Here is a 24675-nt window from a genome sequence, read left to right as displayed (position 1 = left end):
GTGACTGAATGGTGACCCAAACGATGACTATGTATGATGCAAATCCTTCTTTGTATTAAAGTGTGAACATTTTTGCTTAAGTTGCTACTGTTAAATATTGATGGAAAACTGCATGTATACACACATACACACACTACAAAGTTTAACATAGTTTCAAGATCACCCCTAGATCAACTGCTGCCTAGTCCAAACTCAACATTAATTTCCAATACAACTAATTTCTAGATCCGGAAAAATTGTATCAGAAGAAACTTGCCTGCCATAAGGCAATGTGTATGTTGAGTTATTATAAAATAAGTACCTGGATTCTGTCTCGACGTTTTGTACAGAAAAGAATCCTCTCGTATTCTATCGACGGTATGACTGCTGAGAATGTATATAGCACGTCTGGTCTGTATCTAAAAGTAGAAGGGGTTTTCTGCTAGTCATGGAAATACCCAAATTGAGTCATCTACTAATGGAAATACCCTGATTTTTAGGTGAGTCATGCAAGGCCACATCACATTAGAAATAAGAACACCATGCGCATTCATTTGAACTTAATCTATTTGTTTCGTAAGGTTTAATGAATACTAGAATGTATATAGCTGTAGTTTAAGAGGAAATGTACTTTTTCTGTCGTGGTACAATGTAAGTAAGTGTCATTTCTGACGATTATTGATAAAGGACTACTTCCATGCAGCGGACTACGACGACTTACGTCCGAGTACTTTGACCCGAAACTTCAGGTATTCCCCATTGCTGTTGATACAAGTTCATTTGGAATGCTGAAATAGTCGAACCAGGAGCCGAGTACGTACCGTTATTTTAATTGCTTTTATATATATATATATATATATATATATCAATGATAATCTTGAACCTTCATATAGCTTATATAAGAATCCACTAGGCATTTAACCCCAAAAGATATGTTTGGTCTCTCCAAGGAGGTTAAAATAACCTCCTTGGTCTCTCATTGTTCTGTCGGACCCAGCGCAGTCAAAACAACTCTAAACCAATGCGCATGCTCTATTCTAGCTCGCTATTGGGGGGCAACCAGTGGATAAACATGAATGTACGTAATACGAGACAACTTTCTTTGTTTTGTGGACACGTAATGATTGCCATTACCTGCGGTTCCATCCCTGGTATATTTATGCTTATATCAAACTACATATGTGACTGACGTCTGTAAACTGTTGAGCCAACATTTAAACCACTCGCATATCTCTATTTATCTATATTTCAACTTCACACATAGGACAACATATGTGCAGAGCACTATTGCAGAGCACTGTTGCACCTTGTGTTGCTCACCATGGGACAAGTTATTGGAAGAATCCCTGTAAGTACGTGTACTGACTATCATGGCTGAAACATAGTAACGCTATACAAAGACGTCTACGATAACAAAGTTATCTTTCTATTTCGGCCAATGTTGTCTTTTCATTTCGTGATACAGCAAATACTTCGTACAAGTAAACAGTTATGGTCAGTTATGGGGACACCTTTTTTCTATCAATCCAAGTTGAATATTTGGGTGTAAAAAGGAATGTCGGCATAATGTCAGTGAATGTGTTGATATATCAGTTATACTTTGCAAAGTTATTCACAATCATACTTATTGCATAATTCCATTTACGCTTCATGCCACATTTTTCATGTTTACATTACGTATTGAATATCTTATGTTTGCACATATCAATATTTTGTAATACGTACTCGTAAAATTCAACTGATTTTTAATACAATGTCAGAAATATAAAAGATTTAAGTGCACACCTGTTTCTTTAATGAAAGGACACAGACGTTAGGGTGTTCTGTCCGGACAAGGTCACAGCTGCTGACATACAAAGGCAATTACAAAAAGTGGGCCCAGCTTTTGCGACGACGCCGAATGCTGAACTCCTGAGAACAGCCAGCATATGGGTCAGCGAGCAGTATTCCTGGGTGCTGTGTGACCTACAGCTTACAGTCTACGGAACGACGTCGACTTCGCCACCCTGCAATTGGGTCTTCTACGCCGGGAAGCGTTCAAACCAGGTCGCCTTTCATAGTAGGGAGGACGTCGAGCCCATATGGGAGATGAGGGGTTGGAAAATATGTCTATATCATGGCGCTAAGATGGTACTGAAGTTTGTGGCAGACATTATACCTGCGATTCTTCGGGTAATCTATCTGATTCCAGGCGTGGGGCCAACATTCGTTCCTGTAATGGCTATGGCTGGCATTGGCGCTGGAGCTGTTGCTGATAGGATGTAGAAAATCATCTAGTAACAAAAGGGTCATTATTAGTGTTTTGATGATCCACACCAATGTGTTTATTGTGTCATATGGCGTGGTTAGTTTATAAAACACTGAACCAACCAATGAGAGACATAATTTTACCATTGATTGCCTTTTTCATCCATGCATGTCTGTTCGTTTTCATGGTGAATCTTTAAAACAAACCACTAGTTTAGACACCGATGTACCAAGTGTACATTAAATTCGGGATTTTATTTCTCGCACATGTATATATTGAATACTGATACCATTATAATAGTTCTTCGCATTCACTAAAAATAAAAAAAGTAGACACGCAAAGGTTAACAGACCCGCAAGGCTATGCCAATTTTGTGAAAAAGGTGTAATTAAGGATGGGTAAATTTTCGTATTGGATTGTCCGTTGTGTACTCTGAGGAACCAACATCTTCCTAGTACATGTACATACTAAACTATACTAGATGCTATACTTATACGAGATAATCGCAAATTACGATACTAGATGCTGTATACTAAGTTTATATTTAGGGCACCCAGTTACTACATAGTCAGTTAGGAAAATTTGCACATGAATCTTTACATATCAATGTCCATCATGCACCTCAGTTTGGTCTGTTTTTGTATTCATAATGTTATATTTATGTTCAGTTGATTGAATAATCATGTTGACAGATTTGTGATTTGTATATAGTTACTTCTGTATAAGCCCATCCACAAATATTAGCCGCTTCTTTGATCAGATACCAAATGGCTTAAAATGAGCTTGAGGAAGACTTCATTGTTGTTGTAAACATTTAAATAACCAGTTTTGCGTATACACAAAGCTATATGATGTTGTTATTGATTATTGTCTCACTGTTAATGGATATTGATGAACAATTATCAGCGATATCGTTATCGGAATGAATACAAACTGTTTAAGATTTTGTAGTTAATGCGACATTGATAATCAAAATACTGATAAGGAGACCAAATAATCCCTTATTTCTAAATCATGACATGCTATCTTCACTCGAGATTAGGTGGCATGTTTTCTGTATATATGATTACCTGACTTATACAGATATACATTCTCCAAGATCACGTCTCGGTCATAGTTTTCTCAACTTTCCACGGCCAATAATGCAATTGCTGTCTGTTGATAAACATATATGACGTGTGTATAAAAATGGCACGAAACTGACATGCCAAACAATATTAATCAAATACACGATGTAAGAAGTTGCAATCTAACATCTTTGATATGAAACCGACTTTATACGATTCAAGTGAAAAGTTATTAACATTTCATGTCTTTGTTGAGACTGATCTATAGGCCCACTTTGTGTTGTCCATCAATTACTACAAAATGCATTGCGGGCGCCGTCAAAGCTTTCCAGAAATAACTACGGAGCTATCATTGGATCAAATTAAGTGACTGTATACGTAACTAAAGCCTTTAGTTATCTGACAAAAAACATTGCGTGCGTCAGTGAGAACCTTCTGACGTCAATATGTTTTGTTTCCTTAATATCATTAAGCACATTACATGTTTGTAACATAACAACGGTGTCCAAGCGTCCTCGCCGTATGTTGGCGTTGCAGCATAAGATTCAGCTTTTCGGCCTGGGCACAAGAACGAAGTGGAAACTCGAAGTGCTGTTCTTAAAAAAACTTCCAGTAGAAACATGGTATGTAACGTTACGTTATTCTGATTTAACCTTAACTCGTTACAGAATGGTGTGTAGGTGAGCATGTACATAGAGTACCTTTTCCGTGGGTTGCCGTAGCAAGCTATTTTGATCAACTGTAAATCGTAGCCTCCCTGTTGTAATTCAACGTTGAAAGTTGCCTGTAGATTATTAGTGAAGCATAATTGGTCGCTTCGAATACGTAGCCCGTTTTTTGTTATCCTAAATTTATCGTTAAACGTTTAATATTGACATATTCTGGTATGGCGAAGTCGAATTCAACTCCATGCAGGTTGACGAAAAATCCAAACGGAGCTAGCGCTCGGTTGGGTCTTTGTTCGTAGGGTAGTTAGCCAGACGCTCCTTGAATACAATTAAATATGGAAGTTTACCGTTAAGCATTGTCACTGATCGATAAACTCGAGTCCTTTTAAGTTTACCGTTTTGCGTCTCCAGGACCCCCCCCCCCCATTCAGTCCCTCTACATACGCACTGACTGTTATTTGTTAGAGCTTGCTTTTGAGGGTCTGTTGTGGTTGAATGGATTACCAGTGTTGATAATGAACTAAAAAGAAATCCCTTGCTCAGCTCGAGTCGTCTAAGGATGAATATTATGTACTTTCTAATTTTTAGATTTAGATGACTCATTGTATTCTCGGAAGTAGCAGTTTAAGTTTTGAGATAATCATGATCTTACAATAACACTGTAAAAATCATGGGGTTCGGTTAAGTCTATTGTCTAACAAGGCAAATATTTCTCAGGGTATCAAAGGCAACACTTAATCAGCTCATTGGATTCGTTGAGCTCTCTGATAGGACCATTATTATCGTTTTATTACATGTTACAAAGGGGCGATGATAAAAGCTATCTAAAATGCCCATACCAGTTTAGAGAAGTGCTGTACATGTATTACGACCCTTGCGTAGTGACGTAACTCACCTCACGACAGGCATACCATGTAAAAGCAAAGCATTTTGGCGCCAGTAGTGAAACAATGAGAGGTGGGACTTTCCCTGTATGGAATGGGCGGGAAAATCAGTTATCTTAGCAAAGGAAGGAGCAAGTGAAGGTAAGTTGGACGTGCTCATACGTTTTAGAGACTATCAATCAATTCTGCAAGACAAATCGTTGTCTATGGGCATTAACAATAATCCTACATTGTAGGTACTCGGTGTTTGGGGAAACTGAAATTCGCTCATGTGGGTAACACCCAAATGCGAGCCTACGGCGAGTGGCGCCTGTAACTCCCCGTTCCCTTTGTATGTGATCTGCGACAGCGCAGGCCGTTGTGGCCCTTTGTTACTCTACTGCGTCGATAATTCACACTTCAGGCTGCGTTGTATTTTAACGTTGTATAATGTACGTAATTGAGACAATGGAATCGTTATTTTTTTCTTTGTCATTGTCGGACGGTGTATCAGTCGGGTCTCGGTAGAACGATCATCCAGTTTAACTTAGTTCGTTTGTTGACAAAAATTTGACGGAACTGCGATCGACATGGCCACTACTACTAATTTCTGACTTACTTTAAGTCAATATCGACCCAGACAGCAAAAAAAAAGGTGTACACTGGTAATTACGTCTGCCCACGCCAGAGTCGCCGCGGCTAGGCTTGGAAGTACTTTGTCACATACTCAGGCATAAATTGGATATAAGTGGTAACGTATAAAAAAATAACGACATATATTTAGGTCAACACATGCTGAATTGTCTTTTGATGGACTAGAATCCGTTACCGCACCGAACAAAGATTATGTTACTTGTACATAGCTGATAGTATCAGCCACAGTCATAATAACATATACTTCAACCGTTGGCCGCCTTATCCTTCTCTCACCTTTCACCTCTGACAGAGGTCACAGGTGTCAAATTTCCTATGTACATGTGTTACTAAGTGCTTGGACGTAAACAAATAAAATGGTATCACCCTTAAGATTGTCAAAAACGTACCAAAATACAGGTAGGTAAGTGAATAGATAGCGCTGTACAAGCTAATGGGACAGTTAATGTTTACATAATAGAATAGAATCACATGTCAAATTTGGCGGGGCTCAGGTAAACAACTAGACGGGTCATTTGTCATTTCCGCCAAAACAGGTCTTTCCAAGTAAATGGCCGTCTTCATAGAAGGCATGCTTTCCACTGTAGCCCACGAAACGTCTCTTAAAAATCAAAGTTTGAGGTACAGTACTGTGTAGCTGACGACATTAGTAGGGAATAGTAATGTTCAACAGGCACTACCTACGCTTCTATCGGGGATTGTGCTGTTTCTTTTACCCTCACGTGAACAGGTACAGGCGCAGCCCATGCGTTTCACCTACCGTTCTATATTCGTGGCCTCACTAGTGGGCATAATATGCGATATTCCTGATAGATATTGTCTTTTATTGCTTTGTACCACAATAATGTCAGCAACTTGAGTGTGGGATTTGGAAACTGTGACTGTGTTAGTAACTGTTTTGTTGGGGCATCAGAACTATGACTGTATAAACTGTTGAAATATTAATGGTATATGATAGATAAATATATCCTGTCTGCCTCGCGACATGTTTATTGTAGCTTAATTACAACAGGACAAGTACCGTCCTCAACTAAGAGGCATGCTTTTTACCACGGTTCTATCATAGACACATGTAGCTGTGGACCGCGGGTCTTTGACATTTAGACGGTAAGGTAGTGTGCACATGATTGAAATACTTGAGCCACGCCCTGCCCCTGGTTGTTGACAAGCCTTAAATTGTATCACAAGCTTAAAATATGGCAAGATATCATGAACAAAACAGTAACAACAGATGTTGGAAATGGAGAGTTTAAAAATCGATAGCAAGCGAAAACATATTGTGTCCTGTTACGTTTACATCCTGGTAGCGTTGTGTATAGAATATCCGATCGATGGAATACTGGAAGGTTTGTACTGTGTGCGTCGTTTTAACAGCCTAAAATGTAAGTTACATACTGTTTGAGGATGTTTGTTAAATGTTCGAAATATGAGACATGTTCCTGTTATGGTTGTGAACAAATTCTTTCATGATCTTTAGTTCTGATAGCCGTGTAAGAATGAGCTGTCGTTTTAACATAACATTAAGAAGGCCACAATTTTTATGCCATCACTTCATGTTGTTTACACATTTTGCCTTTTCAGTAAAAGACGAAGCAGTCACAACTAATCGTCAAGATGGGCCCAAAGGAAGTGTTCCTCATCTCGGCCACACTATTAGCCATGATCATGGCTCAAGAAGACAACACTTGCCCGGCCCTGTGCGACTGTGAGAACTCCCATGGTGAGATGACTGTAACCTGTGGCGGACAAGGCCTCAACCAAGTCCCAGCAGGCATCCCCACATCCACTATATGGCTTGTCCTCAAGTACAACAACTTGGCAAGAATTGGCAGCCACGACTTTAAAGGTCTGAGACAACTGAAAGGCATCGATCTAAGCAACAACAAGATCAAGAAAATATCCCGAGGGGCTCTCCGCCATCTTGTTCACCTGGACAACATAGACCTCTCAGGCAATGCCCTGCACGTCCTTTCTGAAGAAACGTTCGCAGCCCCTCTTGCCGCGGCCAGGCAAGACGGGAGACGGTTCTTCGTTTTCCTCGCCAACAACCCCTGGCGCTGCGACTGCCACCTGAAGTGGCTGGCTGAAAAGTACGCGAACGCCACAGACGTCTACAGCGAGCGGCTCGTGTTCTGTAACAGTCCCGACAACCTGAACGGGTCTTATGTATCAGACGTGCCCTTGTCTGACTTCAAATGTGACCCAGAAGTTACATTTGTGGACGCAGAGCAAGGAGACGATGCCGCCACTCCCAAAAATGACCCACGTGTTGAAAGCGGAAGCTCGAAACCCTTGTCTAAGGGAGCCACAATTGCGACCATTTTTGTGGTGGCAGTAGCAGTCTTAGTAGCTTTGTTGATCATGGGTAGAATCGGTAAAGAGTACCACGCAGGTAAACAGGACACAGGCACGGACATTGAGACAAGGCCGATGATCCCTACAGATAACAGAGAGGTTTACATGTAAAACTGCTCTAGATGTATATGCTGGCCCCCACCAGACTCCTTTATGGACTATAGAATTACTCTCCAAGCAGAGCTAGGGGTTCGGCTGGTTTTTGACGTGTTTTTAGGCGTTTTTGTCATGCCTTCTACTTTGTCATCGTTTTTGTTGTGTCGCCAACCCACCGTTGGGTTGGCGACACAACAAAAACGATGACAAAGTAGAAGGCATGACAAAAACGCCTAAAAACACGTCAAAAACCAGCCGAAACCCTAGCTCTGCTTGGAGAGTATATAGAATAGCAAAATTGGTCTGAAGGAGTTGGACTAGAGATCAGACTTAAGTATAATGAAATAGCACCTAGTCTGAACACTTAGACAGGTAGGACCTTCTCGAAAAGAGTCTGGTGTACAAGTGTTTATTCGAGCACTTAACATTAAGCTCTGACTTAAGAATACGACACTGCCACTGTCGGGTTCACAGGACATTAGCTATGTGTATGAGTAAACAACGGTTAAAAGTTTTAGGGCTAATAAGATACATTAGTCTGATATATATAGTGATTAAAAGGTACAGACTACCATAGTTCTGACAGGAACAAGGGACCAAGAAATATAAAGTCTATCACTTTGAAGATGTAAGTTAGGTTAACAAGATAGTTTGCTTTGTGTTTCATATATAAACGGTAGGTATAAGGATTAAGTTCACATGGCGTGTGTCTACGTATACAAATGCCCCTGCTTTTCTCTTAAAGTGTATCTGTTAGTAAGGTAACCGTTGTAATAGGCTCTCTGTAATGTACATCTTTACCAGAAATGATGTAATGCATATTGCATAGAATATGTACACAACTTTGTCATAGGTGGACGTGAATGACATCTTCAGTTGATTTACATACATGTACACTTACTTCAGCTTCTTCGCAAACTCATAAGTACGCAATTTTGTCATAGATAAACATGGGTGATATGTTCAGCTACATGTCTAATAAGATTAAAACTGTGTGGGCCATTACCCTTGTAATCTATCGACAGTATATAATAAACAGAAGTAGAAAGTCGTGCATTTCCAGTTGATAACTTTACTGAATCATTTCCACCATGCAAGAACGATGACATCTCTGTTTACAACTTAAATGTCGTAGTAGAATATAACGACTTTGGATCTATAAAATCAGTCTTACAGCTTAAAGAAGTGCAACATTTGGCCTAAGATACATATGAAGCAGCACACGCAGGTAGAAAATTAGCTTTCACTTTCACACCAAACCTACATACCTTTTACATGACTTCATCGTGCGGGCCATTGTGTCTGCCCACTGACATGGATATAGGCATTATTGCTTTCACTTTCGCCATACAATAATAGCAAAAGACAATTGGGTCAGAATTCTAGCTAATCAGTGGTGCACTTTCAGTCGTTCTATCATCTACATTGCAACTGTTCTTGTTGAAAGCAGCCAGCAACTTTCTCCAGAAGTATTTATTCCATACATCTAAGGTTGTTAGAGTCCGCAAACAGTGAGGTTTTCGACAACATGTAAGCCTGACTGGTATCAGCCGTCGGCTTGTTTCTATGTGTCCTTCTACGTCATTAGCTGTTTCATTATCAGTGCCCATCAGACAGTGACGGGCGGTTTCTATCTGGTATTTGACCCAGCCCCCTTTGGTATTATTGCTTAATACAACAATAACTATCCTAGATGTGGAGATAGCATTCTCTAAGTTGTCGAAAACACTGTCGCCTCCTCCATAGTCCCTATACTCGGTCCCGCCTGTCAGATCGTGGTGATTCTCAAGGGATCTGCACAGTTTCTCTATTCGGCTTTGGTCATTCTTGTGGCCTATAATCCAGAAGTCTCTTGCATACTCTGTATGGTCTTCACGCTGTCCTACCCCATGCACACCTGGATGTGAAGTTAAGTTTCTTTTAGGGGCATTTTTTGCTTGAAATACGTATTTTCAATCTTTCATAACATATTTGTAGGTGGTTGTGGCTATGGTTTAAGACCTTGGAATGGTCTTCATGCATTAGCCAACAAATTTGTGGGAATATGTATGCCATCTGTGGAAAAACTATCTTAAATTGACGAAATATTGAGAGACTTCAAGATTTTATTTTTCCTAATTACGCCCTCCCCTCTGGCCAGTATACAGTAAAGAACAAAACTTGTCCTACCTGGACCGACGGTCACGAGGCAGATGGTGTCGCTGGAAGGTCCCCTGTCTGTCTCCGACACGCGAACCGTGTACTCTGTATTACACGTTATGCCTTCTGAAACTTGAAATGTCCACGTCCCATCCACGCATTGGTCATTTGGCACGGTAAACGTCTTTATTGACCCACCAGTGATGCACACAACGCATGTCGTTGGATTGTAGCCCTCTGCAAAAGTCCATTCTAGGTTCAGAGATTTGTCCGTTGGCACGCACCCGTCCCTGCAGAAAACTGGTCTCTGTTTCCTTGTGTTCTCTTTTCTTTTCCACCAACATAGTACCACGATTAATACCCCGACAAGAAGCAGTCCACCAACCACCCCGAATACAACCTTTTTCCATAATGGAAATGGACAAACGAAATTCTCTTGTTTGACATTTGTCAATAGTTTTCCTTTCAGTCCAGATGGGCTTTGGCATCTCACACCCTTCGGTGGAAGCTTGGTTTTGTATCTGTGCATGTCATTGCTTAACCATTGCAAATGGCAGTCACATTTCCATGGGTTATTGAACAAGAACGCCTGCTTCAGCCATCTCAGCGAAGGCCCAAATGTTTTCTTGTCAAGAGTTTCCAGCAAATTGTTATACAGCTGTACCTCAAGGTATTTGAAGCAACGAAAAGAACCATGTATTGAGGATATTTTGTTCTTTGACAAGTCTACGCCTTCAAGCAGTCTTAGCTTGCATAGTTCGTCCAGGTTTAGAGTTGTGAGGTTGTTGTACTTGAAGGCGAGGTAGATCGTGTTGTTGGGAATGTTGGTTGGTAGCTCGGTGAGGCCCCGCCCGCTACAGTCCACGTCCGTTCCGCCGACGTCAAGAGTACACGTACACGGCGCGCAGTCCGTCGCGTTCTGACTGCACGACGTATAAACTGCTAGTGAAGATAGGATGAGCATCAATCCGAGCCCTTTCATTGTGTGGAATGGATGTATCGGTCTATGGATCCTAAAACCTTCTTTTGGTGGAACAAATGCCCCGAGTTGTCATGAACTTCCCTGGACTATGAACTTGCCTGGACTTGCCTGTATTAAACAAACGAGGAAGCTCGGTTTTACTAGTCAACATAATCTTGGCTTACACAGAAACGACAGTGATCATAGAATGGGGAACGGCTAACAATTTTCTTTTTGTATTGAATAATGATGTCGACTCCCGTTTTGTTTGTTGGCAAAAAAACAGCAAGAACAAGATGGCAACCTGGAAGTGACTGTGTATTCAAAATGTCGGATCCAAGCGCCAAATTTGTTCCTGTTGCTTGTCCTTGATAGCACCTGAGTTATAACGGGACAATTAGTCCTTTTGTATACAAACATCTAATGTGTTTGATTTTGTAATCAAAAGCCCGTCGATGTCTTGCGTTCATTTGTTGAAGTGCTAACCGTCACAAATTGAAAACCTTCAAGGGGAATCCCCAAATGCATGACGTAATGGAAAATCGTCTACTGAGAATATTCAAATTTCGTCATAAGGTATTTTTTTAAACAATATTTCTTGCCTCACTTTACTAGATTTTGCTGTAGCAAGTTGTCGGCTAAAAGGTAATGTAATACTACACTTTATAACGCCAAAAGGGAACTATTAGCTGATTGCACTGTCAATCACATTTTGTTCCTTTCCCCTTTCGTAAAACTCTAAAGTATATAATATAAGATCGCCAACATTTCTACGACGATCGACCACCAATATGAGATAGTTCAGAGCTGTTTCAAACTGTGCTATATAGAAACTTTGGAATCTACTCACCACAGTACGGTCATATGACGTTAAGAAAGATTTTTCCGGATGACGTTGAACCCTTTACACCAGCTGTTCTCAATTCACCGTAACCTGTTGTTACCACACACCTGTTGTCCATCGTAAAACAGCCCAAAATACACAGCCAACAGTTGCAATTGCGTGTCCCTAGTGCAAATTGTTGCGTCTGCTGTTAAATCCGAACCGTTTCCAGACTACGTGTTGCAAAATGTTACGGTATTATCACCCTGTGATTCTCACATGACTGACTCCTTACCTATGACATGACCTTTACAGGTCATCGCTCATGAAAGACAGGTGAGGTGAAACATCTGATACCGTCCTGGCGACACTAAACAAAGGTCGTGTTTACTGTCTCCTAGCACTATATACAGCATGGTACCTCAGCGGGCAATGGGAGATAGGGTGCTTTTGGCTGACTATATGTCAATGATTCAAGAGAATTATATACTTTAATAGGTGTACAGCCTGTTCAACCATTTATTGAGGTTATCAAGACAGGTAAAATATTTGATTAGCAATGACCATGTTTACTATCTTTCAGAACTACCAACAACGTGGCGCTGTAGACCACAATACAACCTACTTAGCACTGACTACATCATTATGTGAACTAATATCAACAGTCATATAGTCGAAAATAAAGGGAATGCTCATTTAACCATCTAGTACGACTGTTATATTTGATCTTCCAAACTCTTAATCCTCTTCCTGCGATATCGAGAAAAGATAATCGCAGATTACATGTTTAAAGACATAGTCAAACCTAGCACAGACGTAATTCAGTCCCACATGACTTCACTGTAATATTTTGAACAATTACGCAAATACTAGGATTTTCAAGCTATGTATAAAAATATAACATAAGACCAAAACTTCCAAGAGTTCCCACACTAATGTCGAAATGTAGTGAAGTCTGATAAGTCTTGGAACTGTTAACACTATGAAATATACCATACATGCCGTGTGAGTATACTGGCTTATCACCGTGACTAAACTGGATTATCATAATGGATTATCACCGTGACTAGACTAAAAAAGTATCATCAACTGTTTAAACCGTTGTGAACTGCCACTCTGCAATACAATGGAACGCATGATGCAACCGTGATCAGCACCTTTCCACGCGGGAATCCCCCTTTGTTCAGATGTAACTCTATCCTACCTGGCAACCAGGTAAATATTTGAGGCAGCCATATAAGACCATGTGCTCGTAGGACGAGAGTCACTAGAAGCACAGGCAGCCCACGTGTGGTCAGAAAAATACTCTACTGCTGTAAAACAAGAAATTTGACGGATTTTCAACAGATAAAACAGGTAGGACAAGATATCTTGTTCTTTTATATTTCTAACGACTAGCTAAGTCTTAATACAAATTGGGGAAGCCTTATGGCACTTGAGGAAAGGACTTAGTGCACGTGGCCACTTTAAGGGTGTGTGTGTCTCAACGCACATATATCAAATGTTTGGTAGCTTAGTATTCTATCAGTATTCGATTCATAAAATGATCGTGTCGTGTTGGCAACCGTTCTTGGTAGAGGGCTTAAGTCTCTCTTGCTTATACAAAAATGAGTTTAAACGGCAAATAAAAGACGCCCATTAAGACTTGCTATAGAATTGAAATAGCGAGTAGTTTTTGGAGGGAAGATAAAGAAAAACCGAAGGAACCTTACCATGATGTATGGTTCGTCGAACTTACATTTTAATTTCGTCACACATCTAAGAGTTAATTAATGGTGGACACAGGGCCTATGATGCGTAAGAAAGCCACCCTACCGACTCTGTATTATCTACGTACATGTATTCTTATACGTTTCTTTCATTTCCACAGATAATATATTGAAAGTACCAGCAAAACACCAGTCATGGTATTAAGAGAGATTTTCCTCCTGTCGGTGGCCATGACGGCCGTAACTGTGAACGCCTGCCCGTCAGCATGTAAGTGTACAGTGTCTCTGTACGGGGAGATGGTCGTGTCCTGCGGCGGGATGGGACTCACGGAAATCCCCGAGGACATCCCTCGTCGTGCCGTCTACCTCATCCTTAAAGACAACAACATCACCAAAGTCACCTCCTACAGCTTCAAGGGTCTTAAGAACCTACAAGGAATCGACTTAAGCAACAATAAGATCAGCCACATCTCCTCAGCAGCGCTAAGGCATCAAGGACACCTCGACGACATCGACCTGTCAATGAACAAGTTGACAAGCGTGTCTCAAAAGCTATTCGACTTCCCGATATCTTCAGCAAAAACGCAAGGGCGACGTTTCTTCGTCTACTTGGCGAACAACCCGTGGGGCTGTGACTGTAGGATGGCGTGGTTAGCTGAAGAACTAGCGAGTGGATCTAAGACATTCGGGGACAGGCACTTGGAGTGCGCCACGCCGGCCTCCCTCGCCGGGCGGAGTTTGTCAGAAGTCCCGCCTACTTCATTCGTGTGTTCCGGTCGCGCGATCATTCCCAACGGCGACGGCATAGTCGCGACGTCGGAAGAGCCGACCTCTTTTCCGGTAGCGTACAGAGTCGCCGTGGTGTTCGGGTGCATTACTGGACTTGTGACGATACTACTGTTGGTTCTAACCGCCATGTTGTACCAGAAGAGAAGAATTAAGCTAGGGAACAAGTACGAACTGCGGTGGAACAAACACCCAGAGTTCGTTTAATCATAAAAAACTTTCCACTTTGTGACTCATGATGTGAAAAAAAGGAACAGAAAAACATCTACCGTATCAGTCAATGTAATTGATGCTGTAACAGGGTAATACGAGATACCTCAATCTAAACAATATTTCTACTGCTTTTGTCACTGGCAGCTGATATTTATTCTTTTCTATATATGTGCTGTAGTTATTTATGAACAATTTTGTACTTTTGATATTTATGAAGAATCATGTTTTGAGTCTGATGTGTTCCAAAGAAATAGAAACTTTCGAAGCATCTGACACAACTTTCATCAAATTGTCATATTGACACATTATCAATGTGTGTAAATAAGTTCAGGATAGTTTGCTGTGATTTCAATAAAGACAAAAGTACACTGTACTTGCTGATACTTCCCGAATATGCCAGCATACTTTCATTTTTGCCCTCAGCTGTCTCTCTATCTAGTTCTGCGTATAGAATCGTAGGCTACAAATTTATTCATCCTTTATTTACGAATCTTAAGAGTGGTCCCTTCAGTTAACTTGGTAACTTATTTCCAAAGAAACCCTAACAAAATCATAACAAATCAAGATACAGATCACTTACATAGGATGAATGAATGATGAATTCACAGTAATATATAACATTAATCCTTATTAATCCTCCAATATCGAAATAATCAACCATACATGTACAATAACTCAGGATAACTCAGGCTACAAATGACACCCAGTCCAATAATGTTCCCAAATTGGTTGATCGATAAATCTTCTACTATCATGGCACAAAATCTCTGCAAACCGTAGCCGCCTGCCATAGCCATAGGCAGCGTCTGTGACGATACAAACAGTCTGCAAAGGTTAGTCTGAACAATTGTCTACTTGATCTTACATACAGACTGCAGACTTAGTCTGCCAGGTAACGCCTATAAAGGTCTTTATGCTTGATTAGATCCGAGCTTAGTATGAATGCTTCAATTACAGAATGACGGCAAACAACAGATATTTTCTTCACACATTTGCTAACAATAACTAACCCAAAATGTCAGGTAAGAGTACCACATTTGTATCTATCACTCCAATGAAAATGATGTTTTAAATTGTAGATAAATAGACAATAAATATAGTCTTCGTGTGGAATGTTAGGTATGCCGGTACACGAATGCTTATATATTTTTCATCGAAAGAAATCAGACTCTATGTTTTGTACTCGGAGCCTGGTTGTATGCAGATGGCAGTACAGTCTGTAGTGTTGTTGACACAAGTACAGGTAGCGGCCACCCTATTGTGTGTGGTTAATGAGGCATTCACAACCTGACCTTTCACCTCAGCCAGTCAGTCAAAACAAAACAAACCGAACCTTCACATAGGTTTCCCTTCCTCATATCACACCGAATGACTACAGGCCTACAATAGATTTCTAGATGTTTACACTTTCACACAGGTTTTGCACAATACAATTATATTCATGCAAGCAATTTCAAACTTAATCTTTCATGTGAAAGTTCTTGTATCCAGCACACTACTTACTTCCCGCAAAATTGTAAAACATGCTACACACATACAAAACATAACAAAGTGATAATAAAGTCTTTACTTTAGTATCTCATGGAAGGCACATCACTGGCTCTATTTAGTCATTTATTTACTTCATTTACTGTTCTGGCTGTTGTCACAATATGGTGAATTACATACTTGCATTGGACAATGTTGGCAACAAGGTTATACAGAGTGTGCAGTCTTCACTTCTCCGTTTTCATCCTTCATCACACACATGTGTTTGTCTGTCAGACCTGTGATCAACCGCTTCCAGAAGTACTTATTGTTTTCAAAGGTGAGTTCCTCCAAAGCTGACATGTAGTGAGGAAGATCAACTGCAGACGACATTTTGATCGGTATCAGACGTTGTTCACCTCCTTGCTTCGTGTCTTTGAGAAATCCCGTTACACATGTCTGTAGATTTAATTCTTCGTATAAAGTATTGTCGGCACTGTCGCCAAAAACCAAGATGACCTTTTTACAGTTTTTCTTTTGCCACTCGAGGTTGTCTAGCTTGAACGTGCCTGGTTCTGCGTCTCGATCTAGTAACCACCCGGTCAACCCCCATGTCCCTTCTAACGTTTTGCAGAGTGTTTCCATCCATTCTTTGTACGTCTTGTCACCCAAGATGCAGAAGTCTTTGAGATACTGTTTAGCTGTGCAGCCTTCTTCACATTCTTTCTGCAGGTTGTCTGAAAATGAGGAATATACAATTAGATCAGAAACTCAGTTTAACGATTTCAGCCTAAAAATCTAATAATGACAATACCCACTCAAAAAAGTGTGCTACCAAATTTGAAACAGCAAACATGTAGTCAGAAAGAAATACATGAAGGACTTCATTCCACTTTTCTGTACTGCTTTTATACTTGATCTCACCTGTAAGTAGGGTTTGCAGTTCGATGGTTTCACTGACACATCCATGTTGGCCATCAAAGATGCCTCTGACCTTGAAACTGTGCTCTGTGTCTGGCTTGATGTTGTCCACTGTGTACCTCCAGGGTCCGTTCTCGCCCCTCCAAATGCCTTCTATCCACAGCTTCCCGTGATTGAGTTCACAGGAGTCTGGTTGGCGGCCATATTGGAAGCGCCATTCCAGTGCGATTGTTGTACTTGTTGGCACACATCCCAGCAATGAGAATTTCGGCATTGTCTCGACTGCTGTAGGGTACACAGACATATCACTACATATAATAACTCAAAACCATCACCCCAACGATGCTGTGGTATACAGTTAACTCCTGTACATTGTATTTCCCTTGCATATTGTTTTCTTAAAGACAGAAACAAGAAAAGATATACATGCGACTAACAGTTTTCTTCATCAATGCTACCCTAATAAGTTTATCAGACTGTGCATTAAAGTACACATTCATCTATAATAGTTATCGTCATATTCTCTCCTATTTTATTATCCTGTCATACATATGCCAATCAGACCTATTACCTTAGCATATGAAGTAGGATGTTAAATACACATTCAGTTCTCTCTATATATGTATATAAGGTAACACGGTACTTACTTTCTGGGGCATTTTGTGCACAGGCCATTCCATCGTCGGCTTTGATAGGAGAAGCAAGGTTACTGACATTGTCCGGTCGCGGTTCAGCGTTTATCATTACTTCATGTTGCCTTTGTACTGGTGGTGGATGATGCGGTATCTCAATCTGACCTGCATTGGCTTCAGGGAGCAATGGTTCATCGTACCGTGAGCCTACAGGTTCTGTATCGGGCTGGGCAACCGTCAGGGGTTGCTTACGGCGTTTGTAACAGTGAATTGTAGTAGCCAATATGGCAAACAAGACTACAGCAATTGGTACTATAGTTGCCATCAGTATTATCTGAAGTTTTGACAGGCCTTGCATTTGTTTGCACACTAGTTTGTCCACGTCAATATCAGCGGTGTAGTTACCACGTAACTCCTCTGGGGTTTCACATTTTACACGTTGTGGGGACAGGGAAGAATTCCCAGAGTCTAACTGGGTTCTCATCCATATCAAGTTGCAGTCACAGTTCCATGGGTTGTTGAACAGTGACACATAGTGCATGCGTGTAGCCTTGCCGAAATTGTTTTGCGACAAAGTCGTCAACTCATTGTCGTAAAGCTGAACTTGTGTTAGCTTTGGGAAGTCTTCAAATGTTCCCCGAATGGTCTTGATCTTGTTGCTGGAAACGTCCAACCCTTCCAGTTGCGAAAGGGTCTTTATATCGTCCAAGTTGAGGATGTCTATATCATTGTTCCGTATATTCAGCTGCACGGTGTCGGTTGGTAGTCCCTTCGGTATGGTTTTCAGATCATTCCCGATGCAAGCTACGTCCTGTCCGTACACATCCGGCTCACAGGTGCAGACCTCGGGGCAGGATGAGGTGGTACTTTGGATTGTGGCAGCACTCAGTGTAATGAGTAATGCAACCTGTATGGCGGAGAAACGATGTAACGTATTTGACCTTCCAGACGCCATTTTTCTCGACGCCATTTTGTTTCCCCGGGTACGAAATTCGGTACCGCGTTTTGTCCACGAACACTCTGTTGAATTGAATCCCTTCAAGCCCTCTGTTACAAAGCCACGCTTCTCCGTGTGTAGGTTGGAAATACCCACTGTGTCGTGTTTCTAAAAATATAAACAATTGTGTATGATAATGAGTCAGCAGCATTAGCGACGTTAAGTGCAAAAGACGACTTCCTCTTTTTGTGTAATGTTAGTCACCACCAGTATTTTGATCCCGCGTAAAATATACTGTTGAGTGTTAATATTTGAATATTTACCTATGTAAATTTACAGCATGTATTTATCGAAATGTGACTACAGTAACTCTTGATTAAAACTGTGGCTATTTGAATAACGGAGTCAGAGCGAAATGGCCAACTCGACTAACGTTACACTGTACAGCCACACTATAGACGATCCAACGTTTCATTGGACATGAGTAGAGCAGAGTAGAGTCTTCAGTCAGGTGGTCACATGCATATCTTGTGTACCCAACATTTTGTGTTACTTATCCGTTTAAATTTTAACTATATTTTTTCTGCAGCCGATGTTATAGTTCCCTTTTGTTGTGATGTAATGTCACCTACCTTATCTTTGGAGCTGTCTTTGCCGGTCGACAGTTTACACCTGTTACTCACACCATATCAGGCATGTTTACACTTACTCAAGTCTTTCACGTACTTGGTCACTTGTAGTCCAGGCAATCTTAAGATACTGTCACAGTGTTCAAGGACCCCCTCTGGTTTCTATCTGCTGTCACATGACATGACGGAAATGACCCCGTTGTGGGTTTAGCCATGTTTTGCGGTGGTGGTTAAGGTTGGCGTTTTGTCCTTTGATTTCCATGAAAGTAAGTACTGATTTTTTATAACAATCGTTTTAGCACGTACGTTACCTCGATTATCTGTTGTACCTGAATACGGTATTTGTGTCTTTCAGTGATAGACACATCATAGACCTACCTGTAGACTAACATGGATCCTTCCAGAAGATCTATTGTGAGGTGTGTGCGCTCCATTGTGTACACATAATACAGTTGACTGCACATGAATAACAGGGTGTTAGTCCAGGGAAAGTGATCTCTAATCAGAGCTGTAGATAGAAAGGGGCCAGTAAAACCTAGTTATTACTATTCAGAACGTGCATGGCTGTCGTCGTAGTTGCACGCCAGTCTTTTTTTATGAAACCTAGCGTGCTTCAATAATTCACAAGATCATTGAAATAAAATACGCATGTTTTTATACAGCAAACCAGTTTATTCGCCGTTTTTTTGTTTTTGTTTTAAAGAAACCAAGATATGTTCCTAAGTGTTTCATGTCTAAGGTTACTTTTTTATATGTACAAGAGTCTTCGCATGTAGCATACGCATGAAACAAAACCCGGCTATTATATTGATATTATGATATTGCATTTGCAATGATGACATCAAACAACTAGACAGTAGTTTTACTGAACAAACAGACAAGAAAATATTTTTTACATTTAAAATGTTTTTTTTTCGTACTTTTTTTCAAACTGGAACAAATATTTCCACGTATCATCACCATACTACTGAAGGTAGGTATCTAATTACAACAAAAACGAAATGACCAATATACAAATATTCCAAATGTCCGTATACATTAGTATCTTTCGATGACATCTTTCTATTTCCCAAATAAATATCATAGCGTCCAATGTATGATGAAAATACATTTTGGTAATCTGGAAATTTCTTGAGGTCAGCAGTTTATTTATTACGAGCTTGTGCATGTATATGCATTAGTCCTGTATGAAACCAAAGCATACAATGCATATCATAGGTGCTTTCTTGTTCGCTCACGTTGTTAGTAAGTAGCAAACATTGGTCTCCTGGCAGCTACATAGGGCTAGCAAAATATTTTATTTCTGATAAACATATCAAAAGTACTGCAAGTCTGCAACTCACGCCATTGATTTTAACGCCATCGTATCATCACAACATTTCAGCATTATTTCTTGTACATTTGTTGACGTGCATCTAACTTGGTTACGACACCGGATGCCTTTTATCAGTTAGATTCAACGTCACCAGACAATTTGATCACGCCCCAAAACGTTGTATCGTCGTCTGTGAAGATCCAGCATTTTGTACACTTCACAGAGATGACTAGCCTGTTTCCCTCCTCCAAGTCCAGCACCCCGGAGGTGTGACAGGTGTGTCTGGGTGGGCTGCCTTCCATCGGTGATATACAGGTCAAGTGGGGCTTTTCAAACCTATTGATGGAATATTTGGCCTGGAAAGTATGCTCTTCTTTGTCGAAGTCAACCTGTAAAAGATTTCACTCGTCTGTTATTAGTTCCCTTTACGACTATGTCTGTGACATTAATATCAATTCCATCATAGTTAGCTTTTACAGAGGCTTAACTAAACAACTGAATCAGAAGTGGATAAAGTTGATTTACACAATGCATAACTGCTATAGATAAATCAATGTCGATATGAAAGTTGAAAAAGAAGGAAAGAAAGAAAGAAAGAGTAAATATTTCCAATGTATCAGTACGATGTTGTAACAAGGATTGCGTAGGGGTTACTCAACACTTTTCCGAAATATCTAACTACACTGAGAGAATGTAATACATACCTGTCCGTAGATGAAGTACTTTCCCGACTCCTTTATCTCTAGCTGCCCATTCTGCAGCCCAAACCTTCTCTCTGTGATGTCCTGCCAATGTGTAAACGGGCCTGAGGACAAAGGAATTCTGTCACTTAAAATCCTAAAGTCCTACAACGTTCATGAATATCCATGTCTTCATATATCTCCATCTATGTGTGTAATAATCTATAATTCCGAATGATAAATTCGACCTTCAGTAATGTAACTATGCAGAAATATAGCAGCTAGATGTATAGAATAGACAATTGTTGCATTACTATTTGTATGCTTGCAATTAGCCTACGGGCATTTAGTTGCAAATAAAAGTTTATTGTTGATCAACCCATCCTCATATTACTCGTCTGTCTACAAACCAACCTCACACATATTACTCCTCTATCAAGAACTACTAAAATATCTCTAAACCTAATGGTCATCGATATTGGGCCATGCTACAACGTAGATTCAAAGAGTTTCACCTACCGGATGACATTTGTATTGCGCCAGCTGTTGTTGTGCTCGTATCTTCCAAACAGAGAAGTTAAAAAGAAACGACGTCATTTGCAAACGTAAAACGTAAATACAGAAAGCGTCAAAGTGGCCATAAAACGAAACTACAAGCAGAAAATTTAAGCACATCACGTATGGCATTGTTTTTAACTTACCTGTCTTGGCTGGGATGTGCACTGACAGTAAGGGTACCTGAAAAGCAGTTTGCTTGCTTTGGTACACATATATGCAATAAATGAAATAAAATCAAAGCTTATAAGTCATGACTGATGCAGTTTTACTTTTGTGAAGTAAAGTTTTAATAAAGTAAGCCTCAGGACAAACTTACCATTTCATGATTCTTTACATGGAACATCCTTCTGATCTTATATAGTATGTCTACAGTAACGAAAAATACAAGATATCTATGAGCGAATATTTGTTATGATGGAAATGAGTAAATGTACACATTATACAAGAAAGATGAATAATAGATGGAAGCGTTTTACTTAGATTTATCAAGTATACATTGTGACTTCCGTAAGATAGGATCAAACGTTATATTACCTCTGTTGATGTTACAATACAGAACTCAATGTTATGTTAGATTATACAATAACATGTACTCACTGTGTTGGCAATACTTCCCATACCAGCCTTTAGTACACGTACAGGTGTAGCCATCCTCCCTAGGGCGACAAGTGGCGTTGTTCTGGCATAGATGTGCCTCACACTGATCTATACCTACATGTCAACCATTAGACAAAGTCAGAATCAATGCATTTTGATGGACGTCCACGAAATTCTTAATTTTGCACTTTAAAGTGTAAAAGTTCTAGGACAGCTACTGTAAGCTTATATCTATAGATATTAATTAGATTCCAAGACTTACTACAATTTTCTTCATCGGACCTATCTCCACAGTCGTCTTCTTTGTCGCATACAAAAGCAGTGTTGACGCAGTCTTTGTTCCTGCACTGGAACTCGTATGGTTCACAGGCGCCTGTAGAATAAATCAAATGTCACATATAAGCGCCGGTTGTCTGTAAACAGTACACGGCCGTTATCGCTTTCATTTTCATTTGAAAGGACTTGCATATTTTTGTCATTAGGTAGTCGAAATAGAATAAATACCATGATACTTGAAAGGCAGATTGGACAACTGATAATCAATACTAAATTCCTGATCAACAATATGGCATAATAGAATCATTTAATATAAGGAGACAGTTACCAGTCAGCTCTTCCTTGAAATCACTTCGACGAGACCGTCCTATGAACTCCTGAGTCAATGCATAACATATAGTCAATATCAGCACATTATGATAAGATTTGTATTCATTACATAGTACGTGGCACAACGTACCTAAGTTTAAGTGTGCATTGCGGCTGATAGCTTCATATTAGCCTGATGTTGGCAAGCAATAGATGTTTAAGATAAATGAATAGAGTTAGTCTATTTCTTATTATAGTCTTTCTACAATGTATTCTCTGCAGTACAACCCAGATAGGCTTATCATAAGGTCACCTGGTATTCGACGGAGTCTCGTAAGTACTTGTAGCCTTGCCCTTCAGCGCTCCTCCCTACAGTAATGCTCTCGCGGTCGTCTGCAGAACGGAGTGAATCCAGCCTTCCTTCGACAGACTCAAGTCTGCCCGACAGGTCTGCAATGGCCGCCGTCAAATGAACGTACTCGTAAACAAGAACGATCACCACGAGAAGACATGCTAACAGGCAAACAAGGCCGACCAAGACGAACTGTAGACGTCTTTTATCTCCATATATCTTTTGGTTCCGGCACTCTACATAACCGCTGTGTGTAGTCATGTTGGTGGCTACTGGCTTTCTACACTGAGATGACACACAACAGCTAAGCCGCCGTGTGAACTGTAGGTGTTTAGACTGAGCTGAGCTCAAAAGAGCTGCAATACTTAGAACGAAAGGTGATGTACGGGTCACGGCACATTTGCCTTAGGCAACCGCCGGTGAGTTTCTCGCCTTTGTTAGAAGGCGTTATTTTACCGCAACATTGCTCCCTGTCATGGTTATCATATATCTCATTGTATGTCGTTCTGTCAGTCCCACGCCAGGTAAAGATGCACCAAAATATGTCACTCGTTATGAAGAATGTAAACACTGAAGGGGTTTAGAGGGCTGCTTTCATTAGTGTAGCACTACATGGTTAGATACGGGGGCGAGGGCAGCTAAAACGTTAATGTTAGTACTGGCATATCTTTCAGTGATTTTCTGTAAATGAAACATTTCAGACAGCTCTTATTTTGTGGTTCATATTTATCTATATTTTGTGCAGGTAGAAAGACACAATCATCAGGTGATATATTGTTTCAAGTATGCATTTATTTTCTTAATAGCAATAATCACAATAGGACAGTACAGACTGGTGTTTTGGACCACACCGTAATGGGTGACCCTTTCACACCTATCACACCCAAACCAAACAAATAAACAAACAAAGACGTCCAAATTTAGTTTTATCATCATCATCCCAAATTAGTAAAGGCCTGCCGGTAATTGCAATTGTTATGAAAAATGAACAATGTTGTAAATTATTCGAAAGCCAACGTTTTTGATGATGAATCTTATTTTCAAAAACACATACAAAATCAGAATGAAAACCAAGGCTTATTGTTTACACTCAAGCTCACACGGATTCGTCTCAGATGTTTGGACAACACACAGAGATTCACACATAAAACGCACGTCATACAGATGCTCGTGTTGTTTTGTTCGCACAGGCGGTGGTTGACCAATGGTGTGCGTTTCTGTAACCGGTCGTTTTGCTACATTGCCAGTTCGCCCATGCGCCAATTTCTCACTCCGAAATCCACACATATGGCACACGTCTATATATTTCTAATACAATGCTACAAATCACACAACATGAGCATCTTTTTCACCTGCAGAAAATTACAAAATACGCATAATATCATCAAACCTGCAACGCTTAAGTCGTTACTTTTTGCCTTGCTTAACAATTCTAAGTCAA

The 24675-nt window shown here is 40.3% G+C and overlaps 2 protein-coding genes and 2 long non-coding RNA genes across 6 annotated transcripts; 2 read left to right on the top strand and 2 right to left on the bottom strand.

Annotated features, from left to right (window-relative positions):
* The first annotated feature begins 719 nt into the window (after positions 1-719).
* On the top strand, positions 720-7995 carry LOC136420448 (leucine-rich repeat-containing protein Bf66946-like). Of its 3 annotated transcripts, XM_066407384.1 has the most exons (4): positions 720-792; positions 1244-1327; positions 1783-3917; positions 7061-7995. In XM_066407384.1, the coding sequence occupies exon 4, from the start codon at positions 7094-7096 to the stop codon at positions 7943-7945; it is 852 nt and encodes a 283-aa protein (XP_066263481.1). In that variant the 5' UTR covers positions 720-792; positions 1244-1327; positions 1783-3917; positions 7061-7093; the 3' UTR covers positions 7946-7995. The 3 variants fall into 3 exon arrangements, with proteins under 3 accessions (XP_066263481.1, XP_066263483.1, XP_066263482.1); XM_066407386.1 differs by lacking the exons at positions 720-792; positions 1244-1327; positions 1783-3917 and adding an exon at positions 5854-5878; XM_066407385.1 differs by lacking the exons at positions 720-792; positions 1244-1327; positions 1783-3917 and adding an exon at positions 5996-6209.
* Positions 7996-8323: 328 nt separating this feature from the next.
* On the bottom strand, positions 8324-10157 carry LOC136420453 (uncharacterized). Its single transcript, XR_010753213.1, has 2 exons — positions 10100-10157; positions 8324-9827 (listed from the first exon to the last, which is right to left on the bottom strand). It is a non-coding gene; the product is annotated as an uncharacterized lncRNA (long non-coding RNA).
* A 2737-nt stretch (positions 10158-12894) lies between these two features.
* Positions 12895-14953, top strand: LOC136420449 (leucine-rich repeat-containing protein Bf66946). Its single transcript, XM_066407387.1, has 2 exons — positions 12895-13209; positions 13724-14953. Exon 2 carries the CDS (start codon positions 13758-13760, stop codon positions 14553-14555), a length of 798 nt encoding a protein of 265 aa, XP_066263484.1. The 5' UTR covers positions 12895-13209; positions 13724-13757; the 3' UTR covers positions 14556-14953.
* A 6757-nt stretch (positions 14954-21710) lies between these two features.
* LOC136420454 (uncharacterized) lies at positions 21711-22406 on the bottom strand. The gene is made up of 3 exons (XR_010753214.1): positions 22298-22406; positions 22017-22066; positions 21711-21880 (listed from the first exon to the last, which is right to left on the bottom strand). It is a non-coding gene; the product is annotated as an uncharacterized lncRNA (long non-coding RNA).
* Between the last annotated feature and the right edge of the window lie 2269 nt (positions 22407-24675).

The sequence above is a fragment of the Branchiostoma lanceolatum genome, chromosome 15 (assembly GCF_035083965.1).
Source record: "Branchiostoma lanceolatum isolate klBraLanc5 chromosome 15, klBraLanc5.hap2, whole genome shotgun sequence".
In the NCBI taxonomy this organism is placed as follows: Eukaryota; Metazoa; Chordata; class Leptocardii; order Amphioxiformes; family Branchiostomatidae; genus Branchiostoma; species Branchiostoma lanceolatum.
The sequence above is the reverse complement of the archived record's forward strand: the minus strand, read 5'-3'. Positions and strand labels throughout refer to the sequence as shown.

Coding starts and splice junctions, on each gene's coding strand:
- LOC136420448 (XM_066407384.1), top strand. CDS start 7,094: ATGGGCCCAAAGGAAGTGTTCCTCATCTCGGCCACACTATTAGCCATG.
- LOC136420449 (XM_066407387.1), top strand. CDS start 13,758: ATGGTATTAAGAGAGATTTTCCTCCTGTCGGTGGCCATGACGGCCGTA.